We start from the raw sequence: 25,364 nt of genomic DNA on the forward strand, positions 1-25,364 counted from the left end.
AGTCATTCCTGATCACTATGCTCCTAAAACATAAAATGAGAAAGTCTCACTTGACAGTAGCTTGCAACTCATTCTAATTGAATCTCTTGATAATGTCATGTATAACAACATTATCTAGTGTGAGTCAACCAAACAAATCTGGGAGAAAATAGAGATTCTGTGTGAAGGTACTAAAAAAGTGAGGTCAAACCAGAGAAGAATTCTGATCTCACAATATGAGGGTTTCATGGCTAAAACTAAAGAAGGCATTACTGAGGTTTTGGAAGGTTCAACAAATTGATAAATGACTTGCAGCTGCATGAAAATTCTATGAAGCTGAAGAGGTCAACCTGAAATTCTTGTTCACTCTTCCTGACCTATTTGGAATAAATAATCTCTGCAATAAGAAAAGGGAGAGATCTAGGGAGAATAACTTTGGGGGATTTATATGATATTCTTAAAACCTATGAGCTAGGAGATGATGCAGAGAAAATCAATAAAGCTGAGTCAAGGACATGTTATGGATGTGTCAAGTGCTTTGATAACTAATGATCAGAAAATAATTGAGAATGAAACTAAATCTCAGACTCAGGTTATATAGCCCGTTGATCATAAGAACAAGGAACCTCAAAATCAAGTCATTTTGGAGTTGGAAGAGGATGGATATTACACCCTTGATGAGTTTGATGAAATGGACCAGTTTATGGCCTACCTGGTAAGGAAGTTTTCAAATGTAAGAGTTAAAAAGCCCAGGTATTTCAAGGGTAAAGGTCACACATCTTACAACAATAACTGGAAGGGAAAAACTCAGACAGGTGCAGCTGGAAAAGGTGGTTATAAATCAGGATCTTGGGACAGATCTAAGATTAGGTGCTATAATTATGATGAGCTTGACCATTTTGCCACATAATGCAGAAAGCCAAAAGGGGTGAAGAAAGATAAGGCATACTTGGAGCTTGAGGCTAAGTATGAAGCACTTCTGAAGAAGCAACTGGAAAAAGTTTATATTGATGAGGGAAAGAGTTGAGATGACACAGATGATGAATATGACAATGAAGAATATGGAAATTATGCTCTCATGGACTTGGAGGAATGAGAATCATATGCATCAAAATATGAGGTACCTATCCTAACCACTATTGATTTGAATGCCTCACAATATAAGGAAACTGTTGAAAAGATGAATATGAAAATGTTTCACATTCACACAAGCATGATGGTTGTCATTGAGGAAATGAATAGACTATCAAAAGTGAATGAGAAAATGAAAATTATGAAATAAAAACTAAAGCTGCAGCTTGTGAGCCTAGAATCAGTTAGGTAAGAAAATGAATATTTTAAAAATAAGTTGAAATGTGCAGAGGAGATAAAGGTTGTACTGAGAGATAAAATTGAGAAAATTAAACTTAAACTTGAGTCATTTAAAAATGCTTCTCAACTAGTTGGCCAATATCATGAAAAGAACAAATTATGTGCTAACATATTAGTTGGTCTGGACTATGAGGTTGGTTCATCTAAAAAAAATCAAGTTGATAAAGGCAAAGAAAGTGTGAACAAGAAGGTTTCTAACACTACCACGAAAATGGTCTTCAGCAACATCGAAAAAAAATGTTAAAAATGCTGAAAAATGTAGCTATAGGGCGTAAGACAACACTTTAGTCAATTTTGTGGGTGTTGGAAATTTGTATGTGGCCTTTGATGTTATATCAACACATTTTAGAAAACAATGCCAACATCCATATTATGTTGCTTTAGGGTCCTATGGCAACATTTTTTACTCAATAACAACACCAACACTGGTGTTGGTTTTAACTCTATGGCAACACCCTCTAGTCAATAGCAACACAATATTGATGTTGATTTAATTGTTATTGCAACATCTTTCTCCATCTATAGCAACACTACTCGATTAATATTTCTTATTTTGCCAACACCTCATCATGTTATAGCAACACCAATTGAGTTAGTTTTGCCAACACTTTATAAGGCAAATGCAACATTTTTAGTGGTAATTTTTGAATAGCTTGTTACTTAAAAAGACCTCCCAGTTTTAATCAATTTCTTACAAAGAAATCAAAATAATACACAAACCAAGATATGCAATGTCAAATTAATTCGAATATAAACTTTAAATTCATACTTGAATAAACTTTAAAGTCATACTTGAATAAACTTTAAAGTCATACAATTCCAACTATTTTGACCTAAAAACTTATGATACAAGACAAGATTACACTGTTTCGGTCAAAATCTAACAAATCATGATAACTATTTTGACGCCCTGATTCCTCCACCATTAGCATGGTCCAATAGCACCTCTCCTAATTAGTTTCTGTGAACAAATATGTCAAAAGAGATAATTTAGACACCAAACGTTATTATAATGATGCACTTCTGTAGTTAAACTTTAAAACCCTTGTCTGTAAAAACGTCACCTCTCTGATCCCAATTATTTCATGTTTTGAGACAATGCATTTCCTTCTAAACCCTGTCTCCGGTCTAAAACTAACTTTAGCTCATCTTGAACACCCAGCATGGGGAAACTGGATGTTTCTGTTGTGCCAAATGTGAGACTCTCTCTTGCTATGCTATCATCAACACAAAATGGCTTTTCCATGACTCTTCCTTGTCTCTGTCCATTAACATAAGCTGCATGCAACATATTAAAACCATCTATATTGTATATCTGTCTACAAATCTATACTTTACTTACTTGCAGATGGGAATTAACATTATATTTTAATTATATAGTTGGGATGTTGCTTTACCTGTAGAGATTTACAGGAAGAGTTTAAGCTTCTTGCACTTCTTAGCAAAAGTCATAATACGACTAGGTCCACCAGTGTTGATGTCAAGAGAAACATCATATCTGCAATCCATTACAACACTGAAATTTATTTACCTAACATATAGGCTTCACTATATCATATTTACAAGTATACAAACATTTCATCAAAAGTGGTATTAGGTGCACAGTTTACAATTATTAATTAGTACTAACATCTAAGAGTATCCAACATATCATTATTAATTAGTACTAGCAACTAACAATCATTATCAATTAAGAGTGTTAAGAGTGACTAACATATAAATACACAAATATATTATAGTTTACTATTGACTGTAATTAATCAACAAGTATATCAAATAGTTTGAAAATCAGTACAAGCAATCAGTACAAATAATTCAATCAATTACAGCTAGCAGCTGACAACTAATTGTCAAACATGGCCTAAAGGTTTCTACTATTATGCTGATAAACATTTGTTAGAAGCTTAATCATTTTTCAAACATCAAAGTAGTTTCAGACATTAATCCTTAAAAATACCATTGGATTAGAAAACTTAACTTACATTTAAATAAGGCTTTTTCATACTATGGCATTTTAGATCAAATCCTCTAACTAAACCACTATTAAAAGAACGAAATATCTGCCTTCATAATATAGGTTCAAAATGGAAATCATAAAATAAAAACATTGAGTTACTCTCCATAATCCACAAGTTAAAAACTATAGCATTTGAAAAGGATAAAACAGTTGACAAAATTCTGACATTACTAATGCATTTCAGCACCCGGACAAGAACTTCAAATTCAGAATCTGAAAATCCCATGGCATATTTGACAAGATCACCATATTGCTCAGAAGAGCCTAACAGCATGTTCATTACGTTAAGAGAGTGGTTTGAAAAATTAATATTTAAATTAGAACTGCAAATCCGATTTAGCAAATCAGATATCAAGTACCTTGTATCTGGAAGCTAGAATCCACTTTATTAATCCTACCAGTTTGAACATACAAGCTCCTAAGTCCCAAACTGTATCAAACAGCACAAACTAAAAAATATTAGGTACCAAATTGAATTAGTTATACACATAAACTCAGGACCTCGTTAGCTATATACTAACTAAGAAACATACAATCAAGAGATAATAAAAGCTATACACATGTGGTTACCTATTCTTATATACATCCAAATATGAAACATAGGAAATCGATTCACTGTGTAGACCACTAATTCAGTGTATCCGACTAGTGAACCGATTCACATATATATATTATAGTTTACTATTGAGTGAAATTAATCAACAAGTATATAAAATAGTTTGAAAATAAGTACAAATTATTGTTTGGAAATAGAAGGATAAACATAAACCTTAGTTGCACTTCTTTTCTGCGTAATCCTTCTGAACTCTCGCTTGAGCTGACAAAACACAACTATATCATTTTTGTAAAGTTTCTTCAAGCTCCTTTTGCTTCTGAACTTCTCTCCAAAGCGTATCGACACTGGAAGATGCCGAAAGCTGCTCCTGATTGCGTAAAGCCTGGAAGCACTTAAGCTCAATTTCAGCATCGTCCACTAGCTTAAGGGCTGCCTCGATTTGTGACCAGAGGTTTTTACCTCTATGCTGGTAACCACTTGTAAGAACCTTAATCTTTTGTTCGAATTTCTGGGCCTTTTTAGCATTGTCGTTCATCTTCCTCCTCAACATTTCAAATTCATCCTGCAATGAAGTTATCTTTTCCTTCTGAACATTTTCACCAGTCAAATACTTCAGGCTATCATATTTGTGTATTATTTGTGTAACAATCATTTAAGAGTGGCTCCCTGCAATGGACTGCATCCTCTATGCTGAAAGTGCCTGTTAAGGATTCTGCAAGTGCAGATGTTCTGCCATCTGAAGAAAATATAGGTGAACTACTTTTTGTTGTGATGAATCTTTGAATCAACTCTTATTCATTTTAGTTGAATCATAATTCTTTGTTTATAACAGAGAAAATTGAGGGAGAAAAGACAAGATGATCCGTAGACGAAAATGACAAGATGATCCGTAGACGAGGACCTCTAATTTTTGGGAAATAAGTTGCGCTTTGATTTATCATTTCAAACAGTATAAACTATATTTCACTGAAACTAAATAAACATTCCTAAACATTTGTTAAAAAATGTACCAACATATAATGACATTTAGGCCTAATTCTGAAGTAGGACTAATTAATTCAGGATAACATATGTAGAAGGCTTAATATTAATTATTTAATAACCTGGTAGAATTTGATATGTATACCTTTAGTTTGTAATCCGGAAATCAACGAAGAGCCCTACGCAGAAATGGAATTCCTGAGCTTCGCAATCCAACGAGCAGCAGCAACCATCCCACGATGGTCATATCCTCATATCAAAGCTAATACCAGCATCATGTAAAATTGAATGATGAAAATGAATTACTACACCTGTTACAAAAATTAGCGGTAGGGAGAACGTTAATGATACAATAACATAAACCGAAATATGATGCTTTTTAAAAGAATAAACAAAAATTTATGCAGTAAAACTAATTTAAACAACAAGGACATCTTTTATTCATACATCGATCACAAAAAAACCTTGGTCAATGTATATAAAGATTACACAATTCTTCTCTACAAGAAACTAAAGAAAAAATTGCAAGTTTTTGATCATTAACATTTTAAAGATACAGGGCACACATATACATACATAAATATATGAATCAAATTGCATAAAAACCTACCTAGTTAAAAACAAAGCACACACATATACACAAACAAAGTAAAACCCCCAAAATTTAGGGTTTATAAAAAAATTCTAAAAACTAAGAATTAACAAAATAAAAAACCCCAAAATTGGGGTTTGTAAATAAATTATAATTAGATTGTGCACCTTTAAATAGAGTGAAACTTTGAAACCAAGCTTAAAATCCGGGCAGAGCTTTGAGACCGAGCTTTAAAATCGAGATTTGACGAGCGGCAACGAGTGAGATGAACGGAGATGAGGACAAGAGGGTCGTTTTTTATGTCTGAGTTTACAGCGGCCACGATATATTAACGGAGATGAGGATTTGCGGGGAGAGTATGCTTTGTGTTTGATTTTGTGCGAAGAGACTGAGACAGAGAGCCGTGTTTTCTATTTTACGTTTTGTTTTATTTTTTCCGGGCTTCCAATTTAACTCTGGGCGGGATCATTCCCCCGCTTTTTCTATTTCAATTTTTTCGCAGGTCTAAGGCAACACCAAAAAAGGTATTGGCATAGGAAAATCTAAGGCAACATGTATACCTATATTTGGTTATGATGTTGGCATACATCATTTTTTTAAGTTTCAGGTCACATAAGCCAACATTTTTTATGGCAACACCATTTTTTGATGTTGGTTAAGGCCATTTATGTGGTAGTGTAATGTGTTTCAAAAGGTGAATGCACCCTAGTTCAAAAATTATGAGGTAAACTTCAGTGAATAAGAGCTCATTATGAAGTAAGAAATTGCAGATGAAGGCAAGAAAAATGTAAAATTAACTATCAATACTGAAAGTGAGAAAAAGCATGATACTAGTCCAGTCACCAAGACACCTAAAGTGAAGCAAAGAATGAAAGTACACTGAAGAAAAAGAAAAACAGGAATGGAAAAATTTAAGTTAACAAAAGAAATAATTATGCTTATATTTGCAGATACCCCTAGGAAAAAAATGTCAGAAATATGGCTCAACAAATCACCTAACTCATCTTTATAAAAAGACTGTTAGTGAGCCAGAGTATGGGACATACAAATACAATGAAGCGTAAAGTGATGATCCTTATTTTTTTTGTTGTAACTTTGATTGTATAACTTGCAACATGAAGGTTATGACTAGCTGTCATAGGTAAAGAAAGATCTAAAAGAAATCAATATTGAATCTGAGGTCAAAAATGAAAATGCTGATCAACCTAAGAAAGTTGTTTTTTATAGCTCAAACTCTACTCCTGTTAACTCTACAAAGAAGAAGAATGTGCCCAACACTATTTGGGTAGCTAAAAATACTTAAATCTCATTGTATGCAGGGCAATAAGAATAAAGTCATGTGGATCATTAATGATGGTTGTTCCAGACACATGACATGTGATAAAGCCCTGATATCACAGTTTGAGGAGATGGCTAACTCTTTGATGACCTTTAGAGACAACAACAAGAAATTCAAAATGGGATATGATAGTTTAATTTGTGAAAATATTGTCATTCAAGATGTAGCACTGGTTGGAGGACTTGAACTTAATCTTTTAAGTGTTAGTCAATTTAAAAATAAGGATTTTAAAGTTATATTTGACAAAAAAGATTGGTCAATTACAAGCAAAAAGACTGGTGAAATTGCTCTCAACGGAGTAAGAAAAGGAAGTCTGTTTGTTTCAAACATGAACTCAGCAAGTAAAGACAAAGTGTGTTACTTCTACACTAAGACATCAAGTGAACAAAGCAGACTTTGACACAAAAAGCTCTCCCACCTAAATTTTAAAGCAATCAATACTCTTGTGAAAAGAGAATTGGTGAGAGACATGCTTGCCTTGGATTTTGTCCAAGACAAAGTCTATGAAGCTTGTCAAAAAGTAAAGATGAAGAGATCAAGTCGCAAAAGCAAGTCTGTGTATTTTATTAATGCTCCCCTACAACTTATTAACATGGATTTGTTTGGTCCTGTGAATGTCATGTCCATCTCCAAGTAAAGATATGCACTAGTAATGGTGGATGACTACTCAAGATATACTTGGGTGGAATTTATGCATTCAAAAGATGAAAGTCTACACATTATCATTGAACACATAAAGAATATTAAGAAACAGGCTAAATATCAAAATTCTATGAAAAGATTGAGAAGTGACAATGGTACCGCGTTCAGAAATTCCATATTAAATGTTTTCTGTAAAGATAAATGCATCACTTAAGACTTCTAAGCTCCAAGAACACTTCAACAAAATGGTGTGCTTGAAAGAAAGAATAGAACTCTGGTTGAAGTTGCAAGGACAATGTTGCAGGATGTCAATCTGCCGACAAGCTTTTGGGAGGAAGGTGTTAACATAACATTTTATACTCAGAATATATATTTGGTGAACAAAAGTATTGGTAAGTCACCTTACTAAATCATATCTAAGAAGAAGTATAAAGTTAAATATCTTCATGTATTTAGAAGCGAGTGCTTTGTGTTAAAAGACAACTCTGAATATGTTGGGCTTTGTAACCATACATCCCCCTTCATTCTTCCATAATAGGGCCAAATCACCACTATGCCATTTAGTGTCTAAACTCCAACATTCCATAAAATTCAGAGTTTTACATAATTTTAATATTTTATTTCATTTTACTAACGTTTCCGACAAAAATATAATACTGGGCTATATTTGCTGGGTAATTTTTTTGAAAAAATGAATTGTCCGTGATTTACCCAGCCATGACAATTCCAAGTTAGCAGACTCATTGTTCTAGACGGTCCTGGTGTCCAGGTCCCGTCTCTGTCCCGTTTTTTGGCCCATTAATCGTATCAGTAACAGAATAAATTGCTTGCTCCTGATTTTCCCGTCTCTGTCCCGTTTTTTGGCCCATTAATTGTATCAGTAACAGAATAAATTGTTTGCTCCTGATTTCCCGCTATTTCCAACTCTTTTATTCTCTTACGCTTTGTATCAACAAACATTATCTCAGCTTTTAACTGATTTCTGTCAGATCCATCTCATCCATATTTATTGTGATTTTTTTGTTACTCTGATCCCGCCTATTCCACTGATCACGCTGTTCAAATCTTAGAGCCCCATTATGTCCTAAAATCTCTCTCACCATCCCTTCCATCTCGACTTGTTTACTCATCCGAGCTCATTTTCTTGTTCAAGATAGGCTAATCTAAAAAATACATCCTTCAAAATTTATTCTCTCTTCAATACCATTAGTAAATCATCTTTGACAACTAGAGAATCTTTCTTAGCATTCTCAAAATCAAGCAACTGCGTCTCAATTAAAGTATTTCTCTCAAATAACAAGGAATTAGCATTTTTAATTCTAGCATTTTTTCTTTTAAGGGATTTTAGAGTGACATGCAAGTTGTATAATTCAGAAGACATATCATTGATAGTTTCTTGATATTCGCCCTTACTTAACTTAGAGAAATCAGTTGTGATTACCTGACTGCTACCTAAGATTATCTCCGAATCAATATCTTTCTTCATGAGAGACAAATTTATAAATTATTTGTTCAACTATGGAATATGGGCATCTACCTCCTTCTTCACCTAACATGGTCTTCTTTCCTATTTGGATACTACTTAATAGAAGGAAACACACACACACACACACTCATGATTCAATCAATCCAATACAGAGTACACACATAACATATATTACGCGGAAAATCACATCCCGACTTGTGTTATTAATCCAAACAATTATCAATAATGTAATCAATATATAACACCTCAACGGTGTTCCAAACCCAATACTTAATCCAAACAATGTTCAAGCATACGATCAAAATAATAACACTGCAATGGTGTTTCAACCGATATTTGAGTCAACCGATACTCAAGCATCTCCCAAACGATACCTAACATGACTACATCTCTTAAGCGTGCCTATCAAACACAATATGACTATGTATATATAGTCATCACAAAACTTAGTAAACAAGACATACCTAATTAGAATAATAATTATCTACCAATACAATTTTTATCCAATCTTATTCTGATAATAATTCTCTACACATACAATTATTATCAAATTTAATTGTATTTTGTATCACCAAATTCAACCGGGTTGAATTTCCACGTGAATTTCATATCAAGTTACTTATATTTTAAACTAGATGAGTTTTCGGGCAGTTATATAATATTTATTTTAATTGAAATAATATTTAAAAGTTAATAATATAGTTTTTAAGAATATATTAATATGATATATTTTATATTTACGAAATAATATATATAATTATAAATAAATATATTTTATATTTTATTCAAATACGTTAAGGATTTACAATGATGAATACAGTTGAATAACTCAAATGATTATGAGTTAATCATCTCTCGTCCACCCGCAAGGGTTGAATCAGTTGGTTAAAGAGGGGATAACTATCCTCTTGGTTACATGTTCGAATCCCAGGGGATGAGAATTTATGATTATGCCTTTTGAGACAGAGCCCGTCGCTTAAATGTGGTTTACCTTGGTTCACGTGATTTGCAAGTTATTGCGTGAGCCCGTAGGGTTTACGCAGTGTGCACCCAAAGGGTAGCGGCTGCGGGTTACCTACGATAAAAAAAAATCACCTGTCGTCCCAAATTCTTGTTCGTCTTTGACTCACTCCGATAATTTTTATGTACATATACTTAAAAGATATATTTGTAAAAAAACACAAGATTTGCAATGGTAATGTAGAAAAAATGAGACAAAAAATAAAAATAAGGAGGTATGAAAATGAAGAAAAAAGAAAATTAGTAGAGAAAGAAAAGATAATTAAGTAGGAGAGAAATTCAGTGAAGAATGATTTTTTTTTGAAGTTAGAGGAACTTGTCATATAAACAACTATATTTAATGAGTAAATCACAAGTGTCCAATTTAATAAAAGTGTAGCACGTATCAAGTTTGTACTATCTTTAATCTTTTAATATAACTAGCTTAAATCCCCGTGCGATGCACGAATCACACATTTTTTTAATATTATATATATATATATATATTTTTAAAATTATTTTAATTCTTAATTTTGTTCATTTGAAATTTTAAATGATATGACTTCATGATAATTATGTTAGTAGACATATATGTTCATAATTTTGTAGAACATTTAAACTTATTTAAAATGATAGCATTGGTAAAAGGAAAAAATATTATTATAGAGAAATTATTATTTTATTGAGGGTAAAAATATAATGTCTCGGTTATGTTGGGATCTTAAAAAAATAATATTTTAGCATGATGATTACATAATCGATTAACTATAACTCTATAAAAGATATTTGAAAAAAACAATATTACTGATTGAATGATATAGTTTTATTGATGATTCTATGTATATTTTTTAGAAAAAAATATTTATGTTTTAGTTAAAATTTGATTTTTTAGTTCACATCAATAGGATACGAATTATACTTAGTCTAATATTAATTTGATTTATCTCGGATTAGTGGTTTACATTATTTTATTTTAGCTCGATGCCCAATACACCGACCAAATCAAACTAATTATTTTTAGTTTAATTTTATTTTTTTTAAAGTCTGGATCAATAAGATAATTTTCTTTTAGAATGAATAGTGATTATATATGATTTTGTTTATATAGGTCGAATTATATTTTTATTTTAGTTTTGTGTTAGTCTTAATCGATTGTATAATATATTTTTTCATCCTGGATAATATAATATATTATTTTGTTTAATTTAGTTCATTAGTATAATTTTTTTAGGAGAATTGATAGTATTATTATTTTATTTAAGCGTCAGTCACATTATATCAACTAAATCTTAATAATTTATATTTAGTTTGCTTAAATTTAATTTATCCCGAAGTAACAAATTAGAATAATATAAAACTCGATATGAAAAAAATTAAATTGGTAGAATAAGTTGAATTTAATATAAATTATAATGATATAGAGTTGGATATAAAATAGAATTGAAATTGATGAAATAATAGAGGAAGTTGACTTTAATATCAATTAAAATTAGAATTAATAGACCCAATAATTAGATATAAAATAATTAAGTAAGGGTATCCTCTCACATTATCATAATCTTATTTAAAATTGCTACGCCTTTTTTTAAATTTAGATCGGTTATCCTGTGCCTGAATTATTGATCTGTGATATTACATTTAATTTCTTAATCACATTGCTTTTTCAAAAAATTTATGAAATTAAAGTATATGGTCCTTAAGCTCTATTTTTGAAAATTCTATCAATTTCTCATTATGCACAAGAGATTCTATATTGTTAATTAAAAATATCAATTACATATAAATATTTATGAACTTTTTAAAGAACCAATATTTTTTGTGCTATTTTAAGAACCAATTTGGATAATTATATTTCATAAACGCAAAAATTTATAATTTTAGTATATTTTAATTTGTTTTTTTATAGTAGTGGTGGAACACTACATTCATATAAACTTTATCAATTAAATTTCTCTAAAATTATAAATTTTTATTTTCGTCTTTATCATGTGCTCACGAGTATACAATAAAAAAAGATTTGTTTTCAAAAATACGATTTTTTGATTTATTTTTTTTGCAAAATACTATTTTTGGTCTTTTTTTGCAAAAGAAAATAGATTTTTTTAAAATTTTATTTTGTAAAAAAAACGATTTTGCAACCTGCAACCAGATGCAACCTAACACTAAAATCATCCGTGTATTTTCGTGCTCGTGTACCAAAAATGTCAAACCAAACCCGTCATTTTCGTGTCGTGTTAACATGCCGTGCATGAAATTGACGACTCTAGATGCAATCTAAATTGCAACCGAATTTTTTTTAATATTTTTTCATAAAAAATGTATTTATAATGTTTTTAGTTGCAAATTATATTTTGCAATTTCTTTTAAAAAATATTAAATTACAAACAAACTTTAAAAAATATTTCCTCTATCCTTCTTAATTGTTATCGTTTCTGGGAGAATACCCGACACATATCTTAAGATGAAGAGAATACATAGTTATTTAGTTTTTTTAAAAAAAATTCGGCATAAAAGTTTAAATATTCTATTTTTATTCAGAAAAAAGATTTTTTTTTAAAGTATAAAATTATACTTTCTATTCATCTTAAAATGTGGACTCTCTACCAGAAATGATAACAATTAGGAAGTAATAATTTTAAAGGAAGTAATATTTTTGATAATTCCTTTAAAAAAACCGTTTTACGTTTCAGCGGCTCACGTCTCCCGCTTCTTAGACAATTGGTCCCAACGAATAAACTAAGAATTGTGCACTGAATTTCAAACATAAATCAATATAAAAATTAAGCAAGTCAGAATCGGGAGGCGCACGGAATCCCCTGCATCACATATATAATAATATTAACTTGATTCTCACAAAAAAGAAGATTAAGCTATTGATTTTATGTGATAACATTGAAAACCTAGTTAAAATAACAAATGACCTAAATTATCGGCTCACCTGCTAAACTAAAACAAATTAATTTGTGAACAAACTCGAGTTTTGCTAATCACTATACTCACCTCAATAAAAAAAATAGAGAGAATATCTCCTCCGGCATATTTTTAAAAGTTAGCGGATTACATTAAAAATTACGTCAAATTGGGTGTCACTAATATAATATTTAGTGTTGATGAGTTAGAATTAAATTTAAAAATAAGATAATTTTTATATTATTTTTATATAAAAAAAAAAGATATCGAAAAATAATATAATGAGTTGAATATGATAACTCGGCTCCTCCTTTTACGGCCCCCCAGAACTCCAGTCTCCCACCAAACACCAATACTGTTCCTACTACTGTTATCGTACGTAACATATTCATCATCATCCGGTACTTGTCGACTACTAATACTAATCCATTTCTATCATCATCATTTACTGCCTACTATAATAATAGTACACATTGCTACTTGAGCTCGCCATGGCAAACTCCGGCGACATTCCTGTCGGAGTTAAGATCCACCACTCCTCCTCCGTCAGACTCCCCGATTTTCTCCAAACCGTTAATCTCAAATACGTTAAACTAGGTTATCACTACTTAATCTCCAATTTATTCACTTTAATTCTCCTTCCATTTATAATCATCACTTTCATCCAATTCTCCCAGACTAATCCTCAAGACATTCACCACTTATGGCTCCACCTCAAGTACAATCTCGTGTTCGTTATTCTTTTCTTCGCCGCTTCTGTTTTCGCGATCACGATGTTTGTTATGACGCGTCCTAGACCTGTTTATTTGCTCGATTATTCGTGTTACAAGCCGCCCGATCATTTAAAGGCTCCTGCTGATCAGTTTATGAGGCATTCGATGCTTACCGGTGATTTTGATAGTTCATCGCTAGTCTTCCAGAGGAAGATTCTGGAGAGATCAGGGTTAGGAGAGGAGACGTATGTTCCGGAGGCAATGCATTCGATTCCTCCTGCTCCGTCGATGGCTGCTGCTAGAGCGGAAGCGGAGAATGTAATGTACGGTGCTTTGGATAAGTTGTTTACAGATACCGGGGTTAAGGCCAAGGATATTGGGATACTTGTTGTTAATTGTAGTTTATTTAATCCCACGCCTTCGTTGTCGGCTATGATTGTTAATAAGTATAAGTTTAGGGGAAATGTTCGGAGTTTTAATTTAGGGGGAATGGGGTGTAGTGCGGGGGTTATTGCGGTTGATCTTGCTAAGGATATGTTGTTGGTGCATAGGAATACTTATGCAGTTGTTGTGAGTACTGAGAATATTACGCAGAATTGGTATTTTGGGAATAACAAGGCAATGTTGATTCCTAATTGTTTGTTTAGGGTCGGGGGTTCCGCGGTTTTGTTATCTAATAAGGCGGTAGATAAGAGGAGGGCTAAGTATAAGCTTGTTCATGTTGTGAGGACGCATTGTGGGGCGGATGATAAGGCGTTTCGTTGTGTTTATCAGGAGCAGGATGATGCTGGGAAGACGGGGGTGTCTTTGTCGAAGGATCTTATGGCGATTGCTGGCGGGGCTCTCAAGACTAATATTACTACTTTGGGCCCTCTTGTGCTTCCTATCAGTGAGCAGCTTCTGTTTTTTGCTACGCTGTTGGTGAAAAAGTTGTTCAATCCACGTGTCAAGCCTTATATCCCGGATTTCAAGTTGGCTTTTGATCATTTCTGCATACATGCTGGAGGAAGGGCTGTAATTGATGAGCTTGAGAAGAATCTGCTATTGCTACCAGTTCATGTGGAGGCTTCTAGGATGGCTCTTCATCGGTTTGGGAACACTTCATCGAGCTCCATCTGGTATGAATTGGCATATACCGAGGCCAAGGGAAGAATGCGCAAGGGTCACCGTGTCTGGCAGATTGCATTTGGGAGCGGTTTCAAATGTAATAGCGCAGTATGGCAGGCACTACAGAATGTGAAAGTCTCTTCTAATGGTCCCTGGGAGGACTGCATCGACAATTACCCCGTTAAGGTAGTCTCAGAGTGACAAGAAAAACAAGAATGCTGCTTGCTCAATGGTTAGCCTGTTGTCATATTAATGAAGTTTTTACTCTAGCTCTTAGGTTATTTTAGATGATTGAATTCAAATTCAAATTAGTGAGTCTGTTATAACCATTGAAGTAAAAGTGTTGTTTTCCTTTATTTGCTACCTTTGTTGTAATATTAAGATATAATGCAGTACTCTAATTTGAGCGCTGCCAAATGCCCATTTCATATTCTTGATTGTGTTGTACAATGTCAAGCTTAATTTAAGTTATTCATAGTATTTTGATAAACTTCTTAGACTATAGTTGTGCAGACCCAAAAGTTTGTTTATTGATATAGTTTACTGGTGATCATAGATCAAATTACCCTGGTGAACAAAGATCTCCACTGCTGGAAAACTCAGGCATCCAGCACAAACAAAGTTTGCACATTTCAACGGTGAACATAGGTTGCCATTGCTTGAAAGCTTATTAGACATTGAGCACTAACAAAATTGGTCAGACATAAATTTCAAAAATACACTTTGCACTAAAAATCGATCTCCTTTGATACTTGAGAACAATGGATAATTGAACTCCATTTCCAATCACTCTCAAGTCTCGATACAATATATCCAATTTATTTTATAAACATACTCTTCAATTTCAAAAGAAAATTACCACAAGGGTTTATTGATAACTAAAAGAATAAGCTGGTTCATGCTTGTAAAATTTATTAAAGAATTGTAAGCAAATAATGCATAACAAATTTTACATCTGTTTCTGAACAAATTCATACCTCAGAAAAAGAATTGTAAGCAAAAAATACACAACAAAGATTATAATTACAAAATCAGAAATTGAAGGACAAATATACTCTGATAGAAGAAGGTGGAAAAATCATCATCTGAAAGACCCTTGTATCTCCTCCAAAGTTTTCCCCTTAGTTTCAGGAACCAAACTGGCCGCAAATGCCAAGGTGAAAGCACACATAAGCAAGTAAATAGAAAAGGTTCCTGTAGAATAAGCCAGGAAATGCAATTAGACAATTAGTAGCTAAAACAATGACAGGATACATAAAAATCATTTGTCATGTGCAAAGGTGGAGAGAATAGGTAAAAGTAAAACCTCCAGTACTCCAAGACAACAGCAGCGGTGCTGTCAGAGTAACCAACCATGCAATGGACCAGTTGGCTAGGGTTGCAACACTTCCAGCAAGACCTTTAATATTTACTGGCAATATCTGTGAGCCAGATGTAGAACATTTGTAGAGAAAACAATTAGTTGAAGCAAGCTAATGAAATATCATGATTATGACATAATTTGCGTTGCATGCAACTTTTCATGACATGAGTTGGTAGGGGATGTTACAATAGTTATTAGGACGTACAGCTTGACTACTACACCTGGTGTGATGCGAAACAGCGAAACCAAATATCTATTCTGGAGGACTGTAAAGGACATATGTTAAGAAGTTGCCGGGAAGAGAGGCAGAATAGGACCATCACCCTAAGCAACTCCCTTGTTCTTTCTGAAGGACCTGTTTCTTAAGTTTTATTATAGGGGTTGAAAAGAAAGGGAAAAATTAAAGAGGGATACTCCACGGCCAACTAGAGATATGTTGTTTTTTTGTTTGTGGAGTTATCATTTAATTCCTAATTTTACCCTTCAGCCTATAGGTACCAAGAGCTTACTAGGATCTGTTTACTTGGCCCAGTGGATTGACCACTCCGTAGCACTTTCATTTATGGAAGTTATCAATAAATATCATAGATATATGCATCTTTAAATGATATTTTGAATGGAGCAATTTTTGCATGCTGCATTGAAGCACCAAAAGAACCACTGATACAAATTTTTTGTCTACACATCTATTTTAGTTTCAACTCAGACTTCAATAGAACTATTATTTCAGAAGACTCAATGGGTATAGATTGCTGTGTTCCCACAAATATATGCAGTACAGGAAAAACATGTCGCCAGTTCATTGTTGCATCTATCCAACTTTACCTCAGACATTATGACCCATGGAATAGGCCCCATTCCAAGTGAGAAGGCAATGACCATCCCCTGGAACAGAAATTCAGAAAGACAAACCAAATCAAACAGATATAGAAGAAAAAAAAACATCATTACTTGTTTAATAATCCAAAACTTACCACTACTCCAACAAGTGACAAGTAGCCCAAAATGCTATAGAGGGTTGAAGTTTCGGATACATGCCCCTGAGATTGCTCATCAATGTAAGGATATATAATAAATCACGCAACTGTTAAATGAATCCAGGCAGGCAGTTGAATAGAATATTTTACTTTTATAGATCCTGATTTTGAAGTATACATCTTTTCCACATCCATGCATACTTACAAACTTGACATAAGATAAACATAGCTTGAAAGCTAAATCACAAATGAACTTGCTTGAAGAAATGTGATTGTCAAATAATTGTTCAAATTAGTGAAACATGAGTATCACCCAACTAGCTCTTTCCTGAATATATCTCCTAAGGAATAAGCATGCAAATTTAAGAGTTTACAAAATATAGCTATTAAGATTACAATACTTGCAACAGCTCCCAACTTTTCCACATCAATTTTTTTTATGAAATGTCTGTAAAACCGTAAACCGTGCAACCTAAAACATAGCACCTAAATTAGGAAGATAGAATTCCCAAGGAGATGATTCTATCTTACAGTCTATATTGACCTATGATGCCTACCTAAATGAATATTCAACTAAATCTATTTCCAAGTATAAAATCAACATGATATGTTGATAATATCGAGAATACAAACTTGGATTAGGTCTCAATTGATGTTCTACATGCATACTCAAGAATTTGTCTAAGTTTAAAATTTTCGGGATAGCACAACCTTTGCAAAGAATGCCCCTGCAACAATCAAAAGACTGATAGTCATCCCAGAGGAGGAGACCTGCAACAAACAATACAAGATCAGTGAGCTGTCTGTCATAATAACTTCTGGAAAAAAACATAATCTTTGTACAAACTCACAATAAGCAGAATCCTACGACCCGTTTTGTCCACCAAAGAGGTAGAAACTGCAGTAGCTATCACCTGGCAAGTAAATAAGCTCGTTCATTGTCACATACTGTACTGAACAAGCAAGTATTTCATTTTTAGGAAAAAGTGTGCATGATGTACCTGAATAGCACCAAGTCCAAAAGTAGCAACATTGCTTGATTGAATCCCTGCAATTCAGTCAAATATTAGGTGTCATGCTTGAATTAAAATTACAAACTCTCCCATTAAATACCGAATTCGTAACTGGAAAATAATATGCATAAATACAAAGGTTAAAGTGATTTTTACGGCATTTTAAAAACACCAAATTAAAAAAATATTATAAACATTTGGTGGAAGCAAGAGAATTTTTTTAGTGGCTTGTTTCCAACTTCTATTTTAAAATATATATTTTTTAAAAGGTTATCCAACAGCTACAGTTTACGATATAATACTTCAAATAAAGGATTAACTAATTCATACTACATGATAATTTTGGAGCCTGCACTAACAAAAATGATGGCTTATGCATAAATACATATATATTAAAACTCACCAGCAGATTCAAAAATTGTACTTGAATAGAAAAGAACACCATTAATTCCGGTTAGCTGTTGAAAGACAAGCAACCCAATTCCTATCTGCATAATAATTATCAATATTTGCACGTGCATTCTATCCTATTATTTAAATTATCATGTCAACGGAAATTAAATGCCACAAATGGAATTCATGCTAAAATGATACAAGGTTCTGTAATTACCATTAGAGGAAACCAATATTTTCTTTGTTTGAGGTCCCCAAAACGGATTGCATTTCTTCTACTTGTTGATGACACAGCCCTCTGCCCATTAAAATCACCCATAAATTATTTATTATTTTCAAAGAAAATGACTTTGAGTTTTATATTGTGACAAGTTCTTTACTGAGATATGAACATCTCAACAACAAAATGGCGTTTATTTGGAAGATTGATTTTCTTGAGCAGAAGTACATGCATCAGTCAAAATTGGTGTCTAAGCATGGCGTTTTAAGAAAAATTCACCTTAATTTCATTCACTTCAACAGAAATGTCAGTATCAAAACCACGAAGAACTTGCAAAGAAGATTCAAAATCATCTGTCATACCCATTTTGGCCTGGATTTTGTAAAGAAGTGATTCAGTGACTAAAATAATACATATATATGTATATATATAAATCAGCATGAAAGACAAAGAAATCCTTCTGAGAAACTCACCAACCACCGTGGCGATTCTGGGATAAAGAAGAGTCCAGGAATCAGTACAAGACAAGGCAAAGTTCCTGCCATGGACAAACAGTTTATTTGTTTGCTTTTAAGTCACATTCTTCATGCATACACATATTTGAAATGAGGATAGACTATAGCAGATATTAAATAATACGCAGGAAACAAATAGAATTTCTAATCTATGAGGGAATAGATCTTTGAGTAGGAAAATAAGAAATTGTTTCCTATAGATACCTAAAACTGCAAGCACCCTCCAATTAGCAAACAGTCCCAGCAAATAAGACAGCATAATTCCAATTGTAACTGAAAGCTACACAACAAAAATTCAAGAAAAAATCATCACACAAGTGAAATGATAGCAGCACATACTATAATATTTAAGAGAATAAATATGTATTAAACTCAACACACCTGGTTCACTGATCCCAACCCTCCTCTAAGGTTTTGAGGTGCTATCTCAGCTATATATACAGGAACCTACAATTAAAGTGAGACGTATATGCTCTATCAATATATTTTCCTCACATTATCCTCTCCATACAGCATATAGAAAAAAGTTATAACATTACCACATAAGAGATGATTCCAACACCAAATCCCTCCAGCAACCTTCCCATGTACAGAAATGAAGAATCCTAAGAAAGTCACATTAAAAAAAAGTTGACATTTTAAACATAATATAAAATAGTATGCAACTTTAAAAAGTGTAGTAGAGCATAGACTAATACAGAATCTCACTTTGGCAAATGATATTGCCAGCCAACCGATAATATTTGGTATAGCGGCAATCATTAAAGACTGCAAATCAACAGAACAAAATATTGTCAACTAATGACAGCATTTATCCAAAGCTAACCAACATTAAAATATCACAACATTTTTCTGATCAAACAATTTACCCCTTTACGACCCATATACTCTGCAATCTGACCGCTAGCTATTGCCCCCACCATTGCACCCACATTTGATAATGAACCAAATAATGAGAACTGAGTTAAAAAATATAGTTAGTGAAAATACTGAACAAAACTGACAAAATATCGAAGGCAGCATAAAATCATCTGTACCTCAGACACAGTAAGTCCAAGATCACTAGATATAGCAGCTTGCGTGGGTGAAGAATAACCAGCCTACATATGGAATTAAATGCCATCAACAAAGTCAAGAACCTAACAAATATAAAAACAATACCAAAAGAAATACTTGAACCACATATCAATTTAACAACTTGTAACCAATAAAAAGCCAATTTTCAAACAATCCAACTCTTGCTTTTGATCTCTGAGCTTGAAACATTTCAGTTAAATTTTCTTTCTTTAAGTACTTCGCAACAAACCACTTTAGCAAATAAAAAAAATTAAAGAACCCTTGGTTCAAATTTTCAAGATTTCACTTGCATTAAATTGTAAAAAGAATACCACAATACACTAACCACATATTATTAATCCAAAAGCTTGTTACCGATAATATGATCACTAAGCTTGATACATTATACTTAAATTTTCTTTCTTTTAGTACTTGGCAACAAATCACCTTAGCAAATAATAAAATTTAAAAACCCTTGGTACAAATTTTTAAGATTCTACTTGCATTAATCAAGAAACCAACCCATTCATTATCTATCATCAAAATCAAATCTTTAACACATGGGCTCTCTTAAAATATCATAAAAAATGAAAGAGAAAAGAGAAAAGAGAAATTTACAGTGAAACCAAACTGGATAGGGCCCAAAGCAACAATAAGAACACAAGCAAGAACAGAGATGGAGCTGTCACGAATGGCCTGTGAAGAGCCCATCATACTGGACTGGCGTGAGCCCATTCTATACCAACTTCCTGTGTGTAAAAATGGCTTTCTTAGATCTCTTCCATCTTCACTATCCTCTCTGAAACTCATCTTGTTCTGTTCGACTCAAATCAAATCAAACACTCAAACAAAGATCTTGGCTATAGTATTTTTTAGTACAACTAATGATGTAGATGTTGTATGGACATGTGTGTATTATTTACGTGTATTAAATTGAACAAAACAAAGACAGGGAGTTGGATGAGGATCAAATAAAAGCCATTATTAGATATTTTCACGTTCGGGTCCTGCTGCTTATTCATACTAAATAATTATTATATTTTGCTAATAAGTCTTATTCAGTTATTCATAATTTATTGCCCACTTAAATCCACAGCGTGTACTTGTAGTAGCCAATTGTGTACTCGATTTTCTTAAAATTTAGCAAATTGTATACTTTCATCAAATATAACTAACATAATAGCATGTACGAGCGCAGATCCTTCTCTAGTAGTCATCAGAATATAATTTTTAATGTGAGATATTAAATTTAAAAAAAATTATTTTGTACCATGTAAGCTGAATGTGGAAGAAGTAGGATGAAACCAGAAGCTTAAAGTTGCAATTATTCATGACATATAATTACATTTATATATCTTTTTTTTTACGGAAAGAAAAATAAATTGTAAAATATAAAATTCTAAAGTATAGATGTAGAATATATAATATCTTTTAATATTAAAAGGAAAAATATTTTTGTGCACGATTCAGGATCATCCTATTTTTTTCTTTTTCAACTTCGTACAAAAATCATTATTATCGTCAATTTTTGTAAGTGGTAAGCACTACAAAACACACGTGACAGTGTATTTCTCAAAATGTTGAATAACGAAATATATTTATGATTTAATCATTTAAACTTGGAATGCACAAAGTTTCGGAATGATATTCTTGATATAACATCTAGTATTTTATGATATTTTCAGTGTGTTAAATATTAAACTGGTCACTGAAATGGAGCCCATATATCATTTTGTTCACAGATCTCAACAAGTTATCATTTGCAATCACTTAAGGTATTCTAATTATCAATTTTTTCAGCTTTCAATTTTATAAAAAGTGTAAATATATTTAAAATTTTAAAAATTAAGAAAAATATGGTCATTAAAATTATATACAAAGTTTTGTTCTTAGATTTTATCATGAAAAAAGATTAAAAAATACTTTTATTTTTTTTAAAAAAACTTTAATAAAGGTTTTATTGTAAAATAAAATGTATAGTACCTAATAATTTATTTGAAGTGTAGTAAAAATATCACTCGAAACAGTTTATACCAATGATTGTTTTGACTTTTTAGTGATGAAATATTTTGTAGTGTTTCAGTTTTGTTTTCAGCCTTTAATGAATCTGATTATGATAAATATTTTGGTTAGATATAATCTTTGAGTTAAAAATTTGTCGATACTAATTGTAGTTTGTGTAGGTCCAATATTTATGGGTATACGGTAATTGAAAATTGTTGTATTTGGAATCGACAAAGTCTCCGTCTAACTTCATTGACATCGTATTAAAGTGTCCGTACAAGATTGTTATATTCATGACGACGACGTGTAGTTAACAATATATACATGTCGCATGAGATATGTATTTGAGAATATGTTATAGTGATAATCATGTTGATATAAGTGATGCATGGATTGTTTTCTAATATATGGATTAATATAGCGTTATTTTAATCGTAGATGACTTTTATTCGTGAATGATTTCGACCTTTTTCCATATACTAATTCAATAATATTATTTATTTATTTTTTAAAAATTAATTTTATAAATTCGACTCAATTGTCTAACTATTTGTTTAAATTTATAAATCCTTTTAGAATTTTATGAAGTAATTCAATGACATTTTTCGTGATTAATCTGATTATATTTCTATAAATATTATAAAATGGATCCAATCAAATAATATAACTTAATGTATTTATAGTATTAATTAATTTAAATTAAATATAGGTTGTCAGTAATAAATTGGGACAAAATATATATATTGAACTATTGTATATTCCAGCGTAAATGTATAATACTTGATTTCAATTTGATTAACCCCACTTCATATCATGTGTATTTAACGAAATATTACATACTCCCTCAGTCCCACTTGATTGTTTACGTTACTTTTCGGCACACTTTTCAATGCTTCTTTAAAATATAGTTTCATAATATTTTTTTAATTTTTTTGAATAAAAGTTTTATGTTTAAACTTGTATTCAAAAAAAATTGAAAAAATATTATGAAACTATCCTTTATAGAAGCCTCGAAATGCGTGCTGAATAGTAACGTAAACATCCCAGTGGGACGGAGGGAGTATATGTTAGCTAAAATATATATATATATATATATATATATAATAATATGATACAAAGTAGCAAATGTAAAATAAAAAATATGATTATAAGTTATTAGTAAGTCTCAATAATTGAAATATCAAATATTTATTCGTTTAAAGACACACAAGCATACTTACCTAATATGTGTATGATTAACAACACATATGATTTAAGTAGCACAGTGGTTAAAACTCTTGCAAAGCAATTGTAAGATCTAGATTCGATTTCCTAGTAAATAATTTTTCCAATAAATAACACATACGATGGTAAAATAGTCATTTCGATGAGAATATTTTTTCTAATAAATAAAACATACGGGGTAAAATAGTCATTTCAATGAGAATAAAAAATCTCATGAATTTTATCACCGTGTTCTCATATTATATATAGTAGAGATTAACATTGTCAAACTATTAGAAGGTCCATTCAGTACTTTCATTTATTAAAACACAATCTAACTACTTTATTCTGTAACTTATTAAAATATTTATAAAATTTTAATAATTTTTTTATTAATATGTAGTTGTCAGGTATGAAATGCACACAGAGGGGGTGAATGTGTGTTTCTTGATTTTTACTTATAAAAATTGTCAATTATTTTTAATAAATCAAGTTAAGTGTTTAGGCTATCTTGAACTTAACAGTTTAAGTATGTTGTACGAAAAATTAATTAACTGTAACAAACGCAGAGAATTTTTTTTCTAAACTCACTTGAGCTTTATTAAAAATCAAATAGGTTGTACTATAAACCTGAGTTCTAAAATATTAAAGAACTCAGCTCCCTCTTTAGAGAATACAAATAAAAAAACTAGACTATTTTGTTATATTGTGGAACAAAGGACGTGCGACATACTTTATAGAACAACATGCCCAGTTTACATAGATTGCACTAAAATAGACTTACATGTTTTCTAAAGCTATTTTGTCTTCAAGTGTTGCATATCTGCATACAATCTTTCAGGTCTGCTATACTTCTTTGTCCAGTTCATCTTTGCTCTTGATCTTGCACTCTTCAAGCTGCATTTGTAAACTTTCCATTTTAATGATAAAATGGTTTATTAACTGGTAATCTGAAATCATCATGATATATGCATTCTTTAATTGAAGTTGTGATCGAGATCTTCAAAGTACAAAAATACTTGTCGATATCTCCACTTCTCTATATATATTTTGGTTTGTCGATATCTCCAATTCTCTATATGTATTTGACTTGTCTATATCTTCACTTCTCTACATGCATTTGACTTGCCGATATCTACACTTTTCTACATGTATTTGACTTCTCAATAAACAAAGTGACTTCTATATAAGTGAGATGACTTCTCTACATGTCAAATTGACTTCTCGATAAGTTTGAGCAGTTCTCAATATACTTCTTGATATTTCTTGATCTGTGACTTCTCGACATTTGACTTAAAACATTTTTCAAGCTACAACATTATTCTTCACCAAGCTATATATCTTCATTCTAAGGCATGATCAGACTTGATCTTCTTTCAGAGATTTATTCCTAACTTGTTGGTTGTTTACTGAAAAATATTTCAGTCTAATCTTCTTCAACATTTTTACAGAATCCAAGAATACCACTACGGATTACATAAGAATTACAAGTAAACTTAATCTTAAGATTGTCAATATGACTTAGTCTTGTTATATTAAGGCATGTATTGCACAACAGTATTTATTTAGATTAATATTATATTCGTATCACGGGGTTGATTCATATTTTACTAAATTGTAATCAAATACGAATTCTTTGATAATAAAAATTTTTAAGGGTGCATGTTAAAAAAATGACATTATTACACGACACATGTAAAAGTTTGTAGCTTTAAAGTATATGTTAATAATAAATTTAGGGAAAATTTTTTATCATTATTTTTAAGATATATTGAATTTGAATATATTTAAATAATATTTTAATAAATAAATAATTAATTAATATGAGCTCTAATTCTAGCCGAGCGGCTTAAAAGATTCTCGAGCCCGAACTCGTTTATCCAACTCAACTCAGCTCGAGTTCAGTCAGAGATTCGAACTTGTTTAAC

At 31.7% G+C, this 25,364-nt stretch overlaps 2 protein-coding genes across 2 annotated transcripts; one reads left to right on the top strand and one right to left on the bottom strand.

Annotated features, from left to right (window-relative positions):
* Positions 1 to 13,172: 13,172 nt before the first annotated feature.
* On the top strand, positions 13,173 to 15,191 carry LOC141713400 (3-ketoacyl-CoA synthase 4-like). The gene has a single exon (XM_074516800.1). The coding sequence runs from the start codon at positions 13,364 to 13,366 to the stop codon at positions 14,891 to 14,893; it is 1,530 nt and encodes a 509-aa protein (XP_074372901.1). The 5' UTR covers positions 13,173 to 13,363; the 3' UTR covers positions 14,894 to 15,191.
* Positions 15,192 to 15,579: 388 nt separating this feature from the next.
* LOC141713401 (sugar transporter ERD6-like 6) lies at positions 15,580 to 21,249 on the bottom strand. The gene is made up of 18 exons (XM_074516801.1): positions 20,848 to 21,249; positions 20,211 to 20,273; positions 20,043 to 20,132; positions 19,882 to 19,941; positions 19,713 to 19,778; positions 19,555 to 19,620; positions 19,378 to 19,453; positions 19,132 to 19,196; positions 18,938 to 19,030; positions 18,656 to 18,736; positions 18,449 to 18,533; positions 18,034 to 18,080; positions 17,884 to 17,946; positions 17,744 to 17,803; positions 17,030 to 17,095; positions 16,881 to 16,940; positions 15,999 to 16,113; positions 15,580 to 15,886 (listed from the first exon to the last, which is right to left on the bottom strand). The coding sequence occupies exons 1-18, from the start codon at positions 21,037 to 21,039 to the stop codon at positions 15,774 to 15,776; spliced, it is 1,461 nt and encodes a 486-aa protein (XP_074372902.1). The 5' UTR covers positions 21,040 to 21,249; the 3' UTR covers positions 15,580 to 15,773.
* Between the last annotated feature and the right edge of the window lie 4,115 nt (positions 21,250 to 25,364).

The sequence above is a fragment of the Apium graveolens genome, chromosome 3 (genome assembly GCF_009905375.1).
Source record: "Apium graveolens cultivar Ventura chromosome 3, ASM990537v1, whole genome shotgun sequence".
In the NCBI taxonomy this organism is placed as follows: Eukaryota; Viridiplantae; Streptophyta; class Magnoliopsida; order Apiales; family Apiaceae; genus Apium; species Apium graveolens.

Excerpts from the sequence above, each read along its gene's own strand:
- LOC141713400 (XM_074516800.1), top strand. The coding sequence starts at position 13,364 with ATGGCAAACTCCGGCGACATTCCTGTCGGAGTTAAGATCCACCACTCC.
- LOC141713401 (XM_074516801.1), bottom strand. The coding sequence starts at position 21,039 with ATGAGTTTCAGAGAGGATAGTGAAGATGGAAGAGATCTAAGAAAGCCA. Across the intron at positions 19,031-19,131 it reads CAGAATCGCCACGGTGGTTG|GCCAAAATGGGTATGACAGA; the intron begins GTGAGTTTCTCA and ends TACAAAATCCAG. Across the intron at positions 17,804-17,883 it reads GTCGTAGGATTCTGCTTATT|GTCTCCTCCTCTGGGATGAC; the intron begins GTGAGTTTGTAC and ends TGTTTGTTGCAG.